This window comes from Heptranchias perlo, chromosome 26, assembly GCF_035084215.1.
Source record: "Heptranchias perlo isolate sHepPer1 chromosome 26, sHepPer1.hap1, whole genome shotgun sequence".
Taxonomy (NCBI): domain Eukaryota; kingdom Metazoa; phylum Chordata; class Chondrichthyes; order Hexanchiformes; family Hexanchidae; genus Heptranchias; species Heptranchias perlo.
Window position 1 is genome coordinate 21,661,443 of NC_090350.1, and position 22,023 is coordinate 21,683,465.

Below are 22,023 nucleotides of genomic sequence, written 5' to 3' on the forward strand. Positions count from 1 at the left end.
ATGATGCAGATATGGTGGACTGCATCATGGGTGCTTGAGACTTGAGCTTGAGGCAGTTGATAGTCCATCATGGACTGAGACTATTGCTGTTTATTCTACATCATATTAGAGTGAGAATTAGCAGAATTTCTGAACAGGTTGCCTATAAGGATAAAGAATAGGTGACATTGTTACAGGAAAAAGTTTGATTTTCTTTGCTGTTTATAGTCTGTGGCTACATCATATGAACATACAAAATTGACAGGCAGGAAAAGACCAGCTGGTCCATCAAGCCTGCCCCACACCATGATGGCTGGAGCATCATGACTAAACACTTCCTCACTGCCACCCCCCCACCCTCCACCCACCCCCCCCCCCCCTCTTGCCATGTAATCTTCTGGGAGAGGCAAAAAACAGAGAAAAAAAACAAGGGCCAATAAGGGAAAAAATGCTCTGGAAAATTATAATAATGATTATTATTGTTATTAATAATAAAATGATCATAGAATATGCATCAACTTCACAGCTATCAGAGGACAGAAGGGCCCAAACGTAATATCCCTCACAAAGGCTGTGACTAGGGTTGTGGAAACCTTGGGTTCCAATTTACCGGAGTTTGCCACTACTGGAGTTGACAGGCTGATGGACCGGTTTGCCAAAGCCATGTTGGCGGGCTTCACGTTCCTCAATGACACCCTAAAACCTGCCTCGAAATAAGGTATTTACACAAATCAATGAATCACACTGTGTTAAAAAGCTCAATAATTATCCATAAAAGAGGAAAGAAAAATCTATTATTGCCTCCATAACTAACACCAGTGGTCTTAGTATGGTGTATGCAGTAAGAAACATCACAGACGTACTGTGTGTCTATCTCTATGCATAACCCTTAAGGAGCATACTTTCCCAAATCGGTATGCTGGAAGATACCGATTTTGGAAAGCAGTCGTCTAATTTGTGTTGATTTTTAAATCTTAAAGAAACTAACTGCATTTCACAACAAACTTCTAACAAATAGTTCAGCCTTTATTTACTAAAAACCCTTAGATTTAGCTGTTATGTTTTACAAATTAATTTGTACAAGAAGTTAGCTTTATTTTTTTTAAAATTGAAATTACTAGTAACATAGTAACTGCTGGTGCTGCTCTGGGAATGGGTAGCTTTAGTTGTTGCTCACCTGCAGCACCTGCAGAGCTTTGTCACTCCAACAACAACTTTTAAAAACTCAATTTAAAAAGATGTTTCATCTTTGATCTTACTTCTTCTGTACCATTTTTATAAGCACAAGTGATGTAATACAAAAATGATCAGAATGCAAAATTCAGGGTTCAACTGTTTTATTAACCTCCTCAACATCTGGAGTTTATTATGTCACAGACTCAAAACAGTGAGTCATATTCCTTCACTCAGCCCTTGCACTGTTCAGTCGGGCAACATATGTTGCGATCTGTACAATAACCATGCTTACACAGCTTTTAATCCATCCTCTTGGGAACCAGGACACTGACATATCCTAAGTCTGAGATTTATCATAGGGGCACTGAATCGAATTTAGAATCGCGTTATGAAAAAAATTAAAAATCACACTGATTTACAATCGCCGTAAAAAAAATCAAAAATCACTGATTTATAATCAACATAAAAAATTAAAAATCACACCAATTTATAATCACCATACAAAAAATTTAAAATCATATTACTTTGTCACATTATTAAAAAAAGTGCAAAGTCACTAAAACCTTTTTAAACCAAGAGATGCTCCCAGCTGATAGTTTCTGCTGATTATGAAACTCCTTCCAGTTTCACTGTCCAACCATTTTCTGAGGGGAGAGTAAACAGAGAAATAGAGGACAGCAAGACGAGAATGCCATGCTTGGGAGAAACCTTCCATTTCAGTGGCTGTGGAATTCCCAGCATTGTCACCTGGAGAGAGAACACAAGGACATGAACAAGAGGACATTCAATCCATCAAGCCGGTTTCTTCCCCAGACCACGTACAATCCACTCTACCATTGAGTCTACACAACCATTTAATCTCCTGAGGAAACTTTTACAAGTCCCTCCCTGTTTCCCACAGGTGAATCAAACAAATTCCAATATCCATTCAACCAAGCGCTCATCTGGTTAACTTCCTCAGTATGACATTACGGTAGTTCAGCTGTTCAGAAACCTTCATGTTACATGCAGCAGTTAGACTTCTCTATCTGTATTCATCCTTTTAACGTTTGATCTAATTTATAGCCAGATATATCCAGATACTTATCTTTTGAAAAAGGTTATTTGAATTTTTGACCCTTGAACTGGGAATCTATTCCATGAACAGATCTATCAAATCTCATTCATCTGCAGTGAGACTCACTGATTCCATTTTAAAACTGCAAGCTATCTTGAGCATAAGGAAAAAAATGGATGAGCTAGAAGTGGCGGTAAATAGGGATCTAATAGAGTTACTGAAACCTGGCTAAAGAGGCTGAATGCGGAACAAATGTGCAGGTTTATGTGTATGTGGTCTTTCAAAAGGCGTTCGATAATGTACCACATAATAGATTTGTTAGCAAAATTGAAGCCCATGGAATTAAAAAGGCAGTGGCTGCATGGATACAAAGTTGGCTAAGAGACAGAAAGCAGAGAGTAGTGGTGAACGGTTGTTTTTCAGACTGGGCGGGAAGTATACAGTGGTGTTCCTCGGGTTGGTATTTGGACCACTAATCTTTTGATGAATATAGCAGAAAATATAACGTATATCAGGAGCAAGAGAAGGGTAAAGAGGGACTATAGATCGGTCACCAGTAGCAGGGGAGGAAATAGTTTCTGAGGATAGGAAAATGGCAGGATGATTAAGTCATTACTTTTTATTGTTACCAAAGTCGGGTGGGGGGGGGCGGTTAGAAAGAGATGCCTGGGCTGAGAAAGGAGTACAAGAGAGTCAGCAGACAGAAATGAGAATAAGGATTACATATCAAATGGCAACGTGCTTGGGGTTACAAAGCAGGAATAGGTTGTTAAAACAGTTCAGTGTTTACAGAATGAAGAAGGCAAATAAAACATTGTGATGTGTAGCTAAGGGTGCGACATAGGTCTAAGGGGCTGTTACTGAAGTTGTATCTAGCCTTGATGAGGCCACATCTACAGTATCATATTCAGTTTTGACCCTCGCATTACCTGAAAGATGTAGAGGGAGCACAGCGGAGGACTATGAGGCTGATTTCAGGAATTAAAGGACCAAGTTATGAGCAAAGGTGATCTACCCGGCGACTTTAGTCTCTGGAGAGATGGCGGGGACTTGACAGAGATCCTTTCATAGATATAAAGAATTTGAATTCAGGACAGTTCTTCTGTCAGGCACAGCATCCGAGGACCAGAAAACACAGTTTAAAGTTAAGGGTATTAAAAAAATATAAGCAATTCTTTTTTGGTAAGAAGGTGGAGCAGATTACCATCAGGGGCGATGGAACCACGACAAGTTTTTAAAAAGGACTGGATGAATTCCTATTAAGAAAGGATTGTAGGGATATTAGTTCCAGAATCATAATAAGGAAACTAAGGTGTGGTTTGGAAGGGATGCTAGATGGACCAATGATCTTCTCTTGTGTTTGAATGGGTTTCTGATCTATTTCACTCTTTTTGATTATGTAAATCCCATACCTAACATTTCCCTAATGTTAACAACAGCGTCCATATATTCACTATGCTGTGAGCAGAAAAAAATTGCAGTGATAAAGGACCAAGAAAGAAGCAGTGAATTGGAAGGAGAATGAGTGGGAAAAGTAACGCCAATGAAAAGTGCTGAGAGCTAAGGAACTGTCGATAGCCAGAGATAAAGACTAAGGTGTATTCAGAGTGACAAGAGAGGAACATAGTTAAAGAAAAATATATAAAAGTGAGATAAAGGAATAAAGAGCATAAACAGAACAAGTAAAAAGCAAACATTAATGAATTAACAAGACAAAAAGAAACAGGCAAAGAAAGAGAAAATGAGGAAGGATTATCAGATAACTCAGCTTTGTTATAATCTTAGAACAATAATTACAGGACTTGAGTAACTTCTTTGTATATTTAGCAACTTTCTAGATAAATACCAGAGGCAAAAGCAACAATGGAATTTCACTATCCGCTGTCCATGGGACTGACAGTAGTCACGGAGATGTCTGTTGTCCAGCCCCTCCTGTGGTGCCAGAGGAGGCAGCTGTGAAAACGCCTAAAAAGGCCAAGAAGCAAACATAGAAAGAAACAAATCCTAAATACTTACCTTAGTGTCCGGTGAGATCTTTGGAGATTCCAGTTCTAGGATATTGTCAGTGGGCCACTTTGTGAACACTGCATAAACTGTTGATCCCTTACTGGTGTACCTACAGGCAAAGACACATCGTAAATGTGAACACTGAAGTAAAAGCAGAGACTTCAGGGAAATGTGACTGAAGAATAACAGCAAAGTCACAACACATTAATATTTCTACTATAACTGTTAAGCTGATTCTTTGAATATTCGATCCATAAGAAACTATCCAAAGAAATCATAAGACTATTGAACTGTTTAATTTAATAACTTTTTTTTCTCAATTTCCCCTAAAGACACTAAAATCAGTTACAATAAATTCATTATTTAACACAATTTATACTGGTTTTAGGTTTTGCATACCCATTATACATTTCCAAGGCCTCAGGTATTACTGAACACAAAGTCAGTTGCTCAGAAATTCATTGACAAAGATTCATGGGGAACATGAGTGCTGGGACTGTGCAAAGATACATCTGAAATTTGACAGAAAAGATAGAAGCAGAGTCTCACGAAACCCAATTGACATAACATTACTTCCACCAACTTAATATTTAGCAATTGCACATAGGTACAGTAGCAGTAGAGTTCTAGATTGTCCTTAGGGCATTTTCACTGCTCAGGGCATAATTCCTGGGTTTGGAGCTTAAGTTCATTAGGCCTAGGGTGGGAATCACCAATGAAAAATTTTGCTCAAAAGTAATGATGGTTGGGAAATGATGATGAACAAGTACCGATACATAATACGCTGCTACACATTTGGCACCAGTATGAAAAGCTATATGTGAGCTCCCTTGATGGCTGTCAGTAACTGCACTGCATGGTGTGAAAGACTATAAGTGCATTGCAAGACCATTAAAATCTCAAGACTGACATTCAAATGCTACACTATGTCCCAGTTTTCCAATTGAATTTTATTATATTGGCACGAGCAGATACTGAATAAGAAATATACTCGATCAGAACAGATCAGGATGTTGCTGTAGAAACACTAAAGTCAATCAACTTAGATTACTCTCTGAAAATTTGTCTAATATTTCTTTTTTAACATTTGTAATTTTTCTTACTTTTGTTGACCAAAATCCTTCTTCTTTCTTCAAACCCCTCCATGGCCACACCCCATCCCACCCTACCTCAATACTCACTTCCAGCTGTATATCCCTGCACACACCGTCCACTCTGTGCTTTCGTTGCTCCACGACTCTCTCCACTCCATCGTCGGTTACTGTTCCTTCAACCCCTGCCCTCTAGAACTCCCACCCCCACCACCTCTGACCTGTCATCTCTCTTTCTCTCCCTCAGCCTCTCTTTTTCCATTTCCCCCTTTTGCTTAGTGTCCACTCTTTGTCCATGGCCCTCTCTGCATGTCAGCAGTGCCAAAGAAATGCAAGTTGTTGTATATTTCTTGTTTTGTCTTTAAACATGAAGTGAAAGTGTAGATAAGTATGAAGAATGGTGCACTAAAGTGAATGGAAAAGAAACAGTTGTGCTATAGTTAACCCTGATAGACATACCATACTATATTAGTAGCGTTCTCCATCTGAACTCGCCATGGTTTTGATGCATATATTGCTTCACCATTAACACGTAGCCATTGTCCGAGGCCACGCAACCTTTCTTGGAAAATGAGAGGGATCATGCCATCTTTGGTCGGACCAATGTTGAGCAGTAAGTTGCCTCCGTAACAGACAGTGTTCAGTAAACTCTGAGAGAAAGAGGAAAGAGAGAGATTGAGCTATTGTCCAATTGATCCATAGTTCCCATTCTAATCCTTGGCCTCATAACAGCAATCGCACATTCAGTTTTTTCACATGTTCACAATATCAAACACATTCAGAGAATTCACCCCATTACCATTGTCTACACCACCCCATTTTATGCTAAATAAATAGATCTAATTCCATATGATTAACTAGCTTTGAAGGGCAAATATCTTCACAAAAATAAGTAGCAAACTTATTTCCATTTATTTGCAAAACCCATCAGCATTGATGTAAATCGTGTCAAAGCACATCATTATGTCACTCAAGTGTGATGAAAATTCTAATTTATCTCACAGCTCTTTTCTCTCCCTAAAAAAAATGGTTTGTCAGACACTTTTTCACATAAACTACACCTCTTTAAATGTAAAGAATTACTTTTTGCTGCTGATTGTTACAGCTCGTCAATTTTCTCCCCTCCTCCTCTAACGATGTTGGCTCCTTGCAGGAGTTGGTTTGACAAACGATTTTCAGTACCTTAATCAAAACCCTAATATTCATCTGCGAGTGGTGGTATTGAGAATCAACAGTAGGGGCATCACAGCTGAACCCAACATCCATGCACTCTCAGCATAGGCTGCTTGTTGGTGATCAGAAGCATCCTTCCCAAATTGAGGGGCATTCAGGCCAATTATAACGTCTCAGCACAGACTGGGAATCAAACCAGGAACCTTCCTGATTTAAATGACTCAGATACTCAGTAGATAAACTCTCTGATTCCCTTAGACAGCTTTTGTGATCCTCTTGTTAGCAAACCAAACTCACACCATGGGGCTATGAAGCTTCACCTGCATTTATTTTCATTCTAGTGATGTTCACCATTGATTAACCAGGAGCACATACACTGATAATGGATGGCAGGTCCATCACTTCACTCAGCTGCATGTTTCTGCGATATCCCCATGACCATTTGTCGATCGAGGTGCACATCTCCCATTTGTGGTTTTGCAGCTTGCTTGGGCTGAATTTGTCCTGACAGTTGTAGAACCCGCCATGTTTACAGGAACAGCCAGCTCCCCAGCGGTCATTGGTTACCACAGTATCCTAGCAACAGAAATAAAGATGCAAACAGACTGAAAACTGAGGACAAGTGCAAAATAGTAAATATCCTGAATTATTAATTCTTCCAAGTATTCATAAGTGAAGAGATGAGCAATATGTTCCCCCTCCCACCCCCCAAAAAGGTATCCCAAGTAAAATCGAAGACTTCAGTAGAAGTCCAATAATGCCTTAAAGGGCTCAAAACAAATAAATCCCTGGGGATTGATGGTATTTTCCCATAGTGCTGAGAAAGACTAGGGAAGAGATTTGTGAGGTACTGACAAACATTATGACTGAGTCACTGGACACTGGGGAGGTACCAATAGATTGGAAACAGGCTATTGTGGTACACATTCAAAAAGGGTGGCAAGACAGATGCATGCAACTACAGATCCATTAGTCTTACTTTGATTCTATTTAAAATAATGGAATCAATTTTTAGGAGTAACCTGAGAATTATCTGTACAATAATAACCTAGTTAACAGCAATCAACATGGATTCAGAAGAAGATTCTACCTCAACTTCTTTGTGGAAAGTCTTATGATATGTTGTACCTAGACTTCCAAAAGGCTTTTGACAAAATTCCACGTGAAAGGCTATTAGTTAAACTCAAACCTGTGGTAATTCAGGATAAACCTTAGGAAAGGATAAGAAAAAGTCCAAAAGGTGAGAAACAATGAGTACTCGTTAGAAGCGTTGTGTTGGAGCGGGAGGAAGTTCTGAAGGGGTGCCTCGAAGCTCAGTGTTAAGACCACAACAGTTTCTGATTTACATAAATGATGCAGATTCAGAAACTCGATGCAATGTAGTCCAATTTGCAGGTGATACCAAACTAGGAGGGGCAGTGGAATTGGAAGAGGCAGCTCAGAAACTACAGAATAAGCTGGACAAACTAGGCAAGTGGGCAGAACAATGGCAGGTGAAATTTAATGCAGGCAAATGTAAAGTGCTGCACCACAGGAAGAAAAAATTGGTGGCACATGAATGATGGAGAAACAGCCACGAATGAAGCTGAAAGAGACCCATGCATTTTGGTAGAGTCAATGCTAAACATGTGTAACCAATGCAGAGCAGGAACCGACAAAGCCAATAGAATGTTGAACTACATAATCAAAACAGTAGCACATAAATCAGAAAAGGTAGTGATCAAACTGTACAGTGCTCTAGTCAGACTGCACCTTGAATACCATACCCAGTTCTGGTCACTAAGAATCAAAGGAGATATTCAACCACTGGGGCAAAGCCACAAGGCTGATCTGTAGTATCAGGGGTCTAAGTTATGAGGAACGACCAGAGATACAAGAGCTTTTCAGTATGGAAAGGTGATCTTATAGGAGGTATAAAAGATAGTCAAGGGAATGGCAAAGGTAAATCTGGAATATTACTTACAATTAGGTTGTGCGAGTAGAACAAGATGATACAGATTCAAACTAATAAAAGGCAATTTTAGGGCTGAGATCAGGAAATGCTCCATTCACACAATGGGGTCATTTTAACTTTCAGTGATGGCGTAAAACAGGCAAATATTGGATCAGGCATCCATTATACACCCTGTCTGATTTTCCTTCAATGGATAGAAAAATCAGGTGGGTGTATAACACGCGGCCTGTCCAATATCACCCATTTTATGCCAAAGCCAAAAGTCAAAATTACCTCCAAAAAGTGAGCAACACTTAAAATGGACTTCCAGAGAGCAGTGGAGGCAAAAATATTGGAATAGTTTCGGGAACAATTAAAAGTCACAATGGAGGGATTTTAGGATATTTCTGGTGGATGAATTTAGATAACTGAATGGCCTTCCTTAATTATAATCCTCCGTAATGATCTTGTGAATTTTGTTAATAATTACCTTGACAGGGCTATCATTATAAAGCCAGGCCAGAAATCCAGTGGAGTTCCAGTACCAATCTGGTGCTTCCCAGTCTCCATCTGACCAGATTATATCTGGTTTATACCTGTCGGGGGGGAGGGAAACAATTCCAAGTTATTCCCAGAGTGTGACTATGGAAAAACAGATCTGATTTACCAGTGAAAATGGGTCTCACCATTAGTTGTGATGACAATTCAATTGTACAAAACCATAGCACCTTAACCAACTTTAATGCAACTTCCATATTTTCCCTTAAAGACACACAATATGTTTACTGTGTTTGTAATATGATTTATGACACTGTGATGTTGGTGCCATCAGTCTGTGTCTACCCTGGATTCATTTTTACCTAGAGTTAAAAACTAACAAAAAGGAATTGCAAAAAATTCATACTAGCTCAATTGCTAAATTTAAATCTAAGATAGATAGCTTTTTGGCAACCAAAGGTATTAAGGGATATGGGCTAAAGGCAGGTATATGGAGCTAGATCACAGATCAGCCATGATCTTATCAAATGGCGGAGCAGGCACGAGGGGCTGAATGGCCTACTCCTGTTCCTATGTTCCTATATCACAGTAGATATATGCCTGGAAATGATGCTGTAAAATGTAACTGTGCAAACACCTCATTATTTGTGTGGAATTCATTTGTCTGCTATTTTAGCAGAGATGTTACACTGTTTGCAAAAAAGGAATTTCATGCTTTCATACACCAATATCACACTGTATAATTTCCAGGCCAGTTTACTTACTGGGGGGCAAGAAAGTCACCTTTCGACTGAGATGTTGGAGTGAGTTATTCCAGTCAATTTTAGAATTAAATCTGCCTGAAAAATTCTCCAATACATGACACACCCTTTCTCTCTCCTCTGCCCTCAACACCATTTAAGCTGATAGTTCCAGCTGTAAAGCAGATAATGGAAACAGCCATTTGTGCTGTTTGAAATACTCTTGCCTGGTAAAGGCAAAGAGTGAATTGAGTCTGAAGTAAATGCCATCTCTCCGTGCAAACACTCTGCTTTTATCAGCAATCAGATGCACTCATAGACAATATTGCAAAACTCTAACATTAAGACCACCATATCCCATTACCTCGTGACCAGATCGTGCAGCTCTGGCAGTGTTTTTTCCACAACAAATTTCTGGGTCTTGTAATGGTTCTGTTTATCGTACAAGTAGAGAGGGTTAAACCACTCAAAGAGAGAATGGTACACTCCATAATATAAATTCCTGTTGCAACAGAAAAATAAGTTTGATACATTAAATTTCAAAAAGCACCATTAACTTCTTTTTTAAAACTTTGACAAATAATTGGAAAAAAACCACAGAAAACAACTATAAATAATAACAGGATCAATCTTATTACCCCTTTGACATAATAGGTAGGGCACCAGCCGGAGATTGTACTAGTGAAGGAACTGGAGCCCACAGAGCATTTGAGAATCCACAAGGTTATAACTACTAGAGGTGCTGAAGATCAAGAGGTGTAGCAGTGAGGGGAGGCAAAGTGAGAGTCATGCCTCCAATGCACTGGCTGAGACTGTACTGAGGGAGGAGGAGAAGGAGAAGGACAGAGAGAGCTACATGAGGCAGACAGTGGGCTTTGAAGAGTGCTTTAAGGACTTTCTGCGGTTTAGCTAGGACATTATCCCCAGCAATGCATTTCAATGGCTCAGGCTCAGTGAATAATCCTCGGTCTTTGAGAATAGGAACCTCAGCTAAATGTTAACAGCTTCCTTTAGCGATTCCTCTTTCAGGCTCAGTACAGCCTTTGACTAATTTCATGTGTTTCTTTCTGAAGTTTCAAAAGCTGTAAATGGAAATACTGCACTTTTGGCAACTTAATCAGCAAGTTTCATTTCAGCTCTCTTCAACACTATGGGGATATTCCTATTGAATTTAGAAGATGTCACAGAAAATAATGGTGTTGATTTTATGAATGTTAAACCATCAGTGATCATAATACATTGCTGTTGTTCTATTTAACATTTCTGTAAATACCAGAAATAAAAAGAAAATCACATCACCAGAAAGTGTGTTTTAGGACAAGGAGGCTGGAAGTGTCTACATAGTTGCAGGTTCCCAGCACAGGAAAATCTAAACACATTGGACCACGGTACTAATTCCCAGAGTATTTCCAATTTTGCATTAAACCTTTGGCACTGGCTCAAGACGGCAGATTTCGGCACCAGTCTGTCCACATTCTGTGGGCTCATCATGGGTTTCTAATGTCAAATTGTATCAGTGTGATTATAAATACACTGCAGTTTCTCCAAATACCTAAAATTAAGCACAAACCGTTTTCGAACTGCAGCTGCCAGATCACCCACTAGATCTCGATGCGGACCCGTGTCAATTGAGTTCCAGTTCCAGGACACAGGCGATCCCCAGTTTGTGAAACCTTCGTGGTGTTTGGTCGTCAGCACCACATACCTGAAATCACAAACCACAGGATAGAAAGCTGTTGGGAATTACACAGGGTTACAAACATTTAATACCAATGTCCCTGGCACCCCTGAATAGATCCAGATTAACTGAGGAGATTGAACAGCAGTCTGTGACATACTGCTGTTAACTCAAAGTAACGTCAGCCTTATGAGAAGAAAAAGGTTTAAAACAATCTTTGCACAGATTGATACTTGATGTTCTCTTCAATTCAAGTTTTATGTCTGGCTTTTAATTAAAAGTTTTGTAAATTGGAGTAAGTTCTATGGAGATGTTGTTGTGTTATTCTAACCAATATATTTTCTGAGGCCACACAAGTGACATTAAGAAATACGCGCACACAATGTGTAGCAACAAATCTGCAAGAATGATGTAGCTAACGTACAGATTTAATGTGATTCTGGGAGAGTTATTTAGGTAACTGAATCTAGATTTACAAACAACAGCACTAAAAAGGGACTCTTCATAGAATATACCAGTCCCTCACTGAGGATGTGGGGTCAGCCAATTTTCACCTCGTATGAAAGACTGTAGCATAATCCATTGCAGATTAAATTCAATCAATATTACAGTGACTATGTCACAAATATAATGTTTCAGCGAGGACATTACAGACGCATCAACTAAATAGAACATTCTAGCCATCAAGGTCAGACATGAAAAGTGAGGTGGGATCTTCCACACATCAATAGGACAGATTTCATTTTTAACAATATATAAAAATAATGGATGTATACAATGGATTGCAAACAAAATAACCTCATCTCTGGGTTCAGATGCAATAATCTCATTTACAACAACATCGGAACCCCTTTAGTTGTATTTTCCTGTATTTGCTCCACACATCTATCATCATCTATACATTTTACTCCATTGTCCAGTAATGAGCCCAGAACAGAGGGATTTGATGGAGTACAAACCTCATTTGGGATGAAGTTTGTGGGAGCACAGGCTCATATTGTTGGAATGAGGGATCAAAAATGCTTCCAGTGATCTGCCTTTACTGTCTTCAGAAGCCGATGGACCTACTATGTGCTTCCAACATTTTCTGCTTTTACCTCTATCATTAGCATGGTACAACTCTGATTAATTTATTGAAGGAATAATTCATACTGATTTGCTTCAGTGTTCACAGTGAAGAAGGAAGAAACAATACGAAAGATTAGTGAAGGGTAGAAAGTTAAAAAAAAGCACAATAAGGTACCTGATGCCAAGACAGTTTCCATAAGAGTGTATTGAAAGTAATAGGCAAGGAAATTTTGGATGCATTAGTTCTAGTCTTCCAGAGCCACTGTGAGCAATGTCATGGGGAATCTGCTAAACATACATACATACATACACACACATATATATAATATATATATATATATATTAAAAAAACCTGGATTTGGGAATAGAGGGAAGTGTACCCAAGTTTGCAGATTATACTAAGCTAGGAGGTATGCTGAATTGCAAAGAACAGGAAATAAATAATTCGGTTAATCAAGCGAATGAACGATGGTAGATGCAGCTTAACATAAAGTATGTAGTCGGACACAAGAATAGCAAATAGGAGTACAATCTAAACGGTAAAGCACGGGAAGGGGGGAAATAGATGAACAAAGGCATCTCGGGGTTCAAGTACATAAAAGTCATTAAAAGCTAGCTTGCAGATACAAAATGCAATTAAAAGACAAATGTTATGCTCGGCTTCATCACAAGTTTAGAATACAAGAGCAAGGTAGTCCTACTGCAATTATACAGAGCACTGATCAGACATCATTTGGAATAGTGCATTCAGTTTCGAGCACACACCTTAGGAAGGATATACTGACCTTGGAGAATATTCAGCAACTATTCATCAGGATGATACCTGAGCTAAAGGGACAGTTACAGTCAAAGACTGGGTAAACAACAACTTGCATTTATATCACGTCTTTAACGTAGTAAAATGTCCCAAAGCGCTTCACAGGAGTATTATCAGACAAAATTTGACATCAAGTCACTCAAGGAGATATTAGGACAGTTGACCAAAAGCTTGGTCAAATAGGTAAGTTTTAAGGAGCATCTTAAAGGAGGAGAGAGAAGTAGAGGGGTAGAGAGTTTTAGGAAGGGAATTCCAGAGCTTGGGGCCTAGACAGCTGAAGACCATGTCAATCACGGATAAGGCCATCTCTGATCATAAGAACATAAGAAATAGGAGCAGGAGTAGGCCATATGGCCCCTCGAGCCTGCTCCACCATTCAATCAGATCATGGCTGATCTTCGACCTCAACTCCACTTTCCCGCCCGATCCCCATATTTCTTGATTCCCCTAGAGTCCAAAAATCTATCAATCTCAGCCTTGAATATGTTCAATGACTCAGCATCCACAGCCCTCTGGGGTAGAGAATTCCAAAGATTCACAACCCTCCACGTGAAGAAATTCCTCTTCATCTCAGTCTTAGATGGCTGATCCCTTATCCTGCGACTTTGTCGCCTAGTTCTGGACTCTCTAGCCAGGGGAAACAACCTCTCAGCATCTACCAGGTCAAGCTCCCTCATAATCTTATATGTTTCAATGAGATCACCTCTCATTCTTCTAAACTCTAGAGAGCATAGGCCCATTCTACTCAACCTCTCTTCATAGGACAACCCTCTCATTCCAGGAATTAATCTAGTGAACCTTCGTTGCACTGCCTCCAAGGCAAGTATATCCTTCCTTAGATAAGGAGACCAAAACTGTACGCAATACTCCAGGTGATCAGAGATGGCCTTATCTGTGATTGACATGGTCTTCAGCTGTCCAGGCCCCAAGCTCTGGAATTCCCTCCTTAAAACTCTCTACCTCTCTACTTCTCTCTCCTCCTTCATAAAGCCTTGTACAACTGTAGTAAGACTTCCTTACATTTGTACTCCAACCCCCTTGCAATAAAGGCCAACATGCCATTTGTTTTCCTAATTGCCTGCTGTACCTGCATATTAACTTTTTGTGTTTCTTGTACAAGGACATCCGAGTCTCTCTGAACACAAACATTTAATAGTTTCTCACCATTTAAAAAATATTCTGTTTTTCTATTCTTCCTACCAAAGTGAATAGCCTCACATTTCCCCACATTATACTCCATCTGCCACCTTCTTGCCCACTCACTTAACTTGGTCACATCCTTGAATCCCTCTCCACCCACATCCCCCTTCCCCCTCCCAACCCCACTTCCTTCTGTGTCCTCCCTTGGAAAAAGCTCACCCCCAAGTCACTAACAAAGACACTTTCAAATTCCCAACTGTCTAGCCTTTGGCCCTCCATTCACCATGACATTTCTGCAGCTACCAATCTGCTCAATCACACCCTCACCTTCACCTCTGATGCCCTTGTCCCCTTTAATACCATTACTCTCTCTCACCCTGGTATGGCCCTAATCTCTGCTCTCTTAAGTCCAAGGGACACAGACTTGAAAGTTTATGGCGGACAACTGGTTTAGCCATTCATCGCCAGATCTTGCTGGACCACATAAAGCACTATCGGGTCCTGCTCTCCTCTGCCAAAACTGCTCACTGGTCCAGGATCATCCTGGAATGGTAAGATAACCCCCTGCTTCTCCTTTCCACTGCAAACCATCTTCTTAAATCGCTCTCCCCTGCCTCCCCAACCCACACCTCCAACAAAAAGTGCGAGGAGCTCATGGAATTCTTTGTCATTAAGATTGAAACCATCCGTTCAGCTGCCTCTGCCACTTCCCTCCCTTCCCCTAGCCCACCAAGCCAAACTTCCCCTACGGTTCACCCCGCCCTCTCCCTGAACTCACATCTTTCTTCCCTCATGCCCTCTCCGAGCTCATCTTGACCATGAGACCAACCTCCTGCTCCCTCAACCCTACTGCTGACCACCCAACTTCCCTTCCTGGCCCCCATGTTGGCTGATGTTGTTAATGGTTCCCTCTCCTCAGGTACTGCCCCCTCCCCTTCAAATCTGCCGTCATCACACCCCTCCTCAAAAAATCCACCGTTGACCACCTCTGTCCTTGCAAATTACTGCCCCATCTCCAACCTCCCTTTTCTCTCCAAAGTCCTTGAACGTGTTGTCGCCTCCCAAATCTGTCCCCATCTTTCCCGCAACTCCATGATTGAATTCTTCCAATCAGGTTTCCAGCCCTGCCACAGTACTGAAACAGCCTTTCTCAAAGTCACGAATGACATCCTATGTGACTGTGACCATGGTAAACTATCCCTCCTCATCCTTCTCGACCTGCCTGCAGCCTTTGACATCGTTGACCACACCATCCTCCTCCAACGCCTCTCCTCCGTCGTTCAGCTGGATCCGACTGCCCTCACCTGGTTCCATTCTTATCTATCCAGTCGTTGCCAGTGAATCACCTGCAATGGCTTCTCTTCCCGCTCCTGCACCATTACCTCTGGAGTCTCCCAAAGATCTATCCTTGGCCGCCTCCTAGTTCTGATCTATACGCTGCCTCTCGGCAACATCATCCGAAAACACAATGTCAGATTCCACATCATAGCTGACAACATCCAGCTCTACCCCACAATCACCTGCCTCGACCCCTCCAGTCTCTCATTTGTCACATTGCTTGTCCGACATCCAGTACTGGATGAGCAAAAATTTCCTCCAACTAAATATTGGGAAGACCGAAGCCATTGTCTTTGGTCCCTGTTGCAAACTCTATTCCCTAGCCACTAACTCCATCCCTCGCCATGGCCACTGTCTGAGGCTGAACCAGACTTTTCGCAACCTTGGCGTCCTATGCGGCCCTGAGTTGAGCTTCCGACCACATATCCGCTCCATCACCAAGATCGCCTACTTCCACCTCTGAACATCACCCGTCTCCGCCCCTACCTCAGCTCATCTGCTGCTGAAACCCTCATCCATGCCTTTGTTACCTCTAGACTAGACTATTCCAATGGTCTCCTGGCTGGCCTCCCATCTTCCACCCTTCATAAACTTGAGCTCATCCAAAACTCTGCTGCCTGTATTCTAACTCGTACCAAGTCCCATTCTCCCGTCACCCCTGTGCTCGCTGACCTACATTGGCTCCCAGTTCGGAAACGCCTCGATTTTACATTTCTCATCCTTGTTTTCAAATCCCTCCATGGCCTTGCCCCTCCCCATCTCTGTAACCTCCTCCAGCCCTACAGTCCTCCGGGATCTCTGCGCTCCTCCAATTCTTGCCTCCTGCACATCTCCGATTTTAATCGCTCCACCATTGGCGGCCATGCCTTCAGCTGCCTAGGCCCAAAGCTCTGGAATTCCCTCCCTAAACCTCTCCGTTTCTCTACCTCTCGCTCCTCCTTTAAGATGCTCCTTAAAACCTACCTCCTTTGGTCATTTGTCCTAATACCTCCTTATATGGCTCGGTGTGACATTTTGTTTGATAACGCTCCCGTGAAGCGCCTTGGTACGTTTTACTACGTTACAGACGCTATATAAATGAAAGTTGCTGTTAATGGCTATGGAATAAAAAGCAGGAAGTTAGGGTTTAAAAGAGCTGTCAAGATTAACAAAAATGGCACAGCAGGCTTCATGAGTGGAAAGGCTTACTCCTGTTCATATGTTCCTACTGGGAATCAAAACACCCCTTCCCCATATTTTGAGGAAAACATTTCCAGTGTGAATGCAGAGAGGAAAAGTGTTATTGGGGAAGCTTCTCACACCAGAGAAGGTTAGGGAACAGACTGGGGAAACATTGCCTAAGAAAATTAAATTTCTAGGGATAATCTTTTTGGGGTAGAAATTTAGCCGGGTCCATTTTTGGGCCCAGAATTGGCGCTGCTCAAGCTGCAAGCGCCCCAACCAGGAGGCCAGAGGTTGGGCTGAAATTGGGCCTCAGGCCTCATTTCAACAATTTAGATGAACTGCTGGTGCCTGTCGTGTCTCCACAGGCAGTTCGCCGTTGCAGCACATGAATTTCGGGTGGGTTGCCTCACCGGCAGCGCCCCCTCCCCCCCCATGAAGGATATACCAGCTTTCAAGAAAGTCTAGCGACAATTCACCAGGATGATACCTGAGATTGGCCCAGAATTGGGTGTCAAAATAACAGTGAGGCAAACGGCGCTCACCGTTATTTAAGCGTAAATCGCACAGCAACTTCAGGCGAGGGCAGATGCGCGGCTAAACAAGAAAATCCAGATGTTGCTATTCGAGATACGCTGCTCCACCGTTAGCTTTGTGAAAATGGCATCTCTCTGTCTGACTTACCATTGAAATACAGTGAATGGTGTGAAGTTCCTTTTTTTGCACAGCAATTATGAACCAAACTTGTCACAAAAGTTAGAGCTTGTCCAGTTCAGTCTAAATACCCATTTTAACGGTGTGATAAGTGTTAATTACTGCCAAACAATCTCTATAACACTGAAAATTAACTTCACAAGTGTGGAGTCTCATTCCTTCAGGTTTTAATTGTTGTTGGAGTTTTTTTTAATATAAACTATAAAATATTATTAACTTTTCCTTTCTGTCTCTTTTTTCTCTCGGTCTCTTAATCCAATCTTTCTTTCCCTCTCTTTATTTCTCTTTCTGTACCTGATTTGACATTGAATTTACTATTCTAACTTACATTTCCTTGTGCAGACTCTAGACTATTTTGCTTGCCCTGCTCATACAGGTCACAGATGCCCTGTAGAGGGCACCGTGCCATTTCTATCTCATACTTCTGCAGCTTCCCGTTCAAAATCTCATGGAAATTAAACTGGCAAGGGCAAGTCTAACTAACGGCAGACGCCATTCGTTGACCAGCTTCAGCAAATTCCAGGCCAATGAGACTTTCATTGACGGCAACCCCTACCCAGTCTGGCTAACAACGTGGCTTTTTTTATTCGTTCATGGGATGTGGGTGTCGCTGGCAAGGCCAGCATTTATTGCCTATCCCTAATTGCCCTTGAGATGGTGATGGTGAGCCGCCTTCTTGAACTGCTGCAGTCCGTGTGCTGAAGGTACTCCTACAGTGCTGTGAGGTAGGGAGTTCCAGGATTTTGACCCAGCGACGATGAAGGAACGGCGATATATTTCCAAGTCGCGATGGTGTGTGACTTGGAGGGGAACGTGCAGGTGGTGTTGTTCCCATGTGCCTGCTGCCCTTGTCCTTCTAGGTGGTAGAGGTCGCAGGTTTCGGAGGTGCTGTCGAAGAAGCCTTGGCGAGTTGCTGCAGTGCATCCTGTAGATGGTACATACTGCAGCCACAGTGCGCCGGTGGTGAAGGGAGTGAATGTTTAGGGTAGTGGATGGGGTGCCAATCAAGCAGGCCGCTTTGTCCTGGATGGTGTCGAGCTTCTTGAGTGTTGTTGGAGCTGCACTCATCCAGGCAAGTGGACAGTATTCCATCACACTCCTGACTTGTGCCTTGTAGATGGCGGAATGGCTTTGGGGAGTCAGGAGGTGAGTCATTCACTGCAGAATTCCCAGCTTCTGACCTGCTCTTGTAGTCACAGTATTTATGTGGCTGGTCCAGTTAAGTTTCTGGTCAATGGTGACCCCCAGGATGTTGATGGTGGGGGATTCAGCGATAGTAATGCCATTGAATGTCAAGGGGGGGGTGGTTAGACACTCTCTTGTTGGAGATGGTCATTGCCTGGTACTTGTCTGGCGCGAATGTTACTTGCCACTTATCAGCCCAAGCCTGGATGTTGTCCAGGTCTTGCTGCATGCGGGCACATCCTGCTTCATTATCTGAGGGGTTGCGAATGGAAATAAACCTGTGCAATCATCAGCAAACATCCCCATTTCTGACCTTATGATGGAGGGAAGGTCATTGATGATGCAGCTGAACGTGGTTGGGCCTAGGACACTGCCCTGAGGAACTCCTGCAGCAATGTCCTGGGCCTGAGATGATTGGCCTCCAACAACCACTACCATCTGCCTTTGTGCTAGGTATGACTCCAGCCATTGGAGAGTTTTCCACCTGATTCCCATTGATTTCAATTTTACTAGGGCTTCTTGGTGCCACACTCGGTCAAATGCTGCCTTGATGTCAAGGGCTGTCACTCACCTCTGGAATTCAGCTCTTTTGTCCATGTTTGGACCAAGGCTGTAATGAGGTCTGGAGCCGAGTGGTCCTGGCGGACCAAACTGAGCATCGGTGAGCAGGTTATTGGTAAGTGCCGCTTGATAGCACTGCCGACGACACCTTCCATCACTTTGCTGATGATTGAGAGTAGACTGATGAGGCGGTAATTGGCCGGATCTGGTCCGACAACATGTGATTGACTCTTAATACCCTTTGAAGTAGCCTCACAAACCGCTCAGTTGTAAAAACAATTAGTACCAATCACATTAACAAGAAAACCACAATATGGCTTGGCGGGGGAGGGGGTGGGCACAATCACCAAGGACTGCAGTGGTTCAAGAAGAAGCCCAACACCACCTTCTCAGAATATCCAGGGGTGGGCAATAAATGAGGCCATGCCAGCGTTGCCCACACCCAGAACAAAAGAAAGATGAACTGTTAAGGGTCACTATTAGGATAGGGAAAACACTCCTTTCGGTTTGAAATTGTGACTTATTTTGATGTCCGGTACTCTGTAAGCACAGCTCCGCAGGCATTACACTGCTTTGCAATCTCCGCCACTCTTGATGATTCCTAACATTTGCTGGGTTTTGCAATCTTGTACCTGGCTCCGGATTCCTGGATCAGTTCCGCCCACTGATCCGGATCGAAGAACTCCGCGGTAAATGCCGGAGCGAACTCGCTGTACTTGAATCCCGGTGGGTAGTTCTTTATCATAAACTCCACATAGTTGAGCCGATGCAAACCTTCCCAGTTCCACCAGAACCACTCGCTCCCGTAGCTGGGCACGGAAAAGACTCCCCAGTGGATGAAAATCCCAAATTTACTCTCGTCGTACCAGGGGGGCAAGGGTCTGCTGTCCAGACTCTTCCAATCCGGCTGGTAGCGGCGATCGGGGGCAGCCCCCGGCCATAAACACCCAGTAAGACAAATAAAACTAACAAAACTCTTCAACCCCATGATCTGCAATTCGCACTACTTGTAAACAGGGGCGGAAATAGTCTCTCGCGTTACTTCACTCTTAAAGACTCTGCTGCAACAAAGTATTCAAATGTTACAATTGTATATTTCCATTTATTTCCAAACTCCGGGTGTAGCTCTGTACAACATCCTCTCCCCCCCAGACTATCAGACAGCAATTTTTTCACCTTTGAAGGTTTCCGGCAAATTATGATCGTTGGACAGGAATTAGCCTTAAAGTGGCAATGTCTTCACCACAGAGTGCGAAATCTTGGAGCTATCGTTTTCACCCTAAATGATGTCACTCACAAGTAACGCCACAATGTGCTCGGTGCGATGTAATTAATTGTGTTGTGTTTCGTAAACAAAAAAAAACGTTTTCTCAAATTGCCCCCTCTGACATCTTCCTGGAATTTACTGCGAAGTGAAACGCCTAAATTGTACCCGAAATTACACCTATTCTTGCGCCCATTCAGCCGATGTCTATTTACCTTCAAACCTCATTAGCATACACCAGAAGGTAAAAATGGGTGTAAACAAGCAAAAATCAGCGTAAACAATCGGGACTTGAGAAAAGCACCGAACTCACACCGTATATTCCTTTTTGAAGTATGAAATTCTTACTCTTTAAGTATCATTAATACATATTAGGCACAGCAAGTTTAAGAACATGCAATAGTAGAAACTTTACAATTTTAACGTGACTTATACTGTGCCATAAAAATGCATTCAAAAAAACAGAAAATACAGAGCAGGTCTTTAGAAGTGAAGGAGCCTTCTGTGTCAGGGGATGATGATTACTGTGCCGATTTTCCTTTATAACATTCAGAATTACATAGCAATGTGGATGAACATAGTTCTCCTGTGGAGCTAAGATGGGTAAATGGAGTTGAGGTACAGATCAGCCTACTCCTGTTCCTCCGTTCCTTTAAATGTGAAGCAGTTTTTAATAACATTACAGGCACTAAATAAATGCAAGTTGCTGTTAATGGATAAGGAATAAAAGGCAGGAATTGGGGTTTAAAAGAACTGTAATGATTAACAAAAATGGCACAGCAGGCTTCATGGGTGGAATGGCCTACTCCTGTTCATATGTTCCTACTGGGAATCAAAACACCCCTACCCCACATTCAAATGCATTGAATGGCATGAAGTTCCTGTACTTGCATGGTAAATATGAACTAAACTCGCCACAGAAAATAATATCCTCAATTGGGCTCCAATTTACCGGAGTTTGTAACTACTGGAGTTGACAGGCTGATGGATCAGTTTGCCAAAGCCATAATGGTGGGCTTCACATCCCACAATGACAGCCTCGAAATTAGGTTTGTACACAAATCAATGAATCAAACTGTGTTAAAAAGAACAGTAATTAACCATAAAAGAGAAAAAGAAAATCAATTACTGCTAAATGGATAGAGGCTTTGCCTATTCCCATAGCAGATCTGCCCTGTTAAGGTGACTCAGTACAGATAGTTGTAGTTGTGTCTTGCCTCCTTGACTGACACGAGTGGTCTTAGCATGGTGCGTGCAGCAAGAAACATCACAGACATACATACTATGAGCCTGTCTCTGTGCTTGACCTTTAAGGAGCACTGAGGCTGGAAGATACCGATTTGGGAAAGCAGTCATCTAATTTGTGTTGATTTTTAAATCTTAAAGAAACAAACTGCATTTTACACCAAACTTCTAACAAATAGCCTTTACTTACTAAAAGCC

General features: G+C 42.1%; 1 protein-coding gene and 1 long non-coding RNA gene across 2 annotated transcripts in view; one reads left to right on the plus strand and one right to left on the minus strand.

Annotated features, from left to right (window-relative positions):
• The window catches only part of LOC137342813 (uncharacterized), a 192,544-nt gene that overhangs the window by 12,269 nt on the left and 158,252 nt on the right, over positions 1-22,023 (plus strand). The gene's annotated exons all lie outside the window — the stretch shown is intronic.
• Positions 1,300-20,374, minus strand: LOC137342542 (tissue alpha-L-fucosidase-like). Its single transcript, XM_068006485.1, has 8 exons — positions 19,949-20,374; positions 11,225-11,359; positions 10,019-10,156; positions 8,907-9,012; positions 6,859-7,059; positions 5,770-5,960; positions 4,229-4,328; positions 1,300-1,902 (listed from the first exon to the last, which is right to left on the minus strand). The coding sequence occupies exons 1-8, from the start codon at positions 20,302-20,304 to the stop codon at positions 1,762-1,764; spliced, it is 1,368 nt and encodes a 455-aa protein (XP_067862586.1). The 5' UTR covers positions 20,305-20,374; the 3' UTR covers positions 1,300-1,761.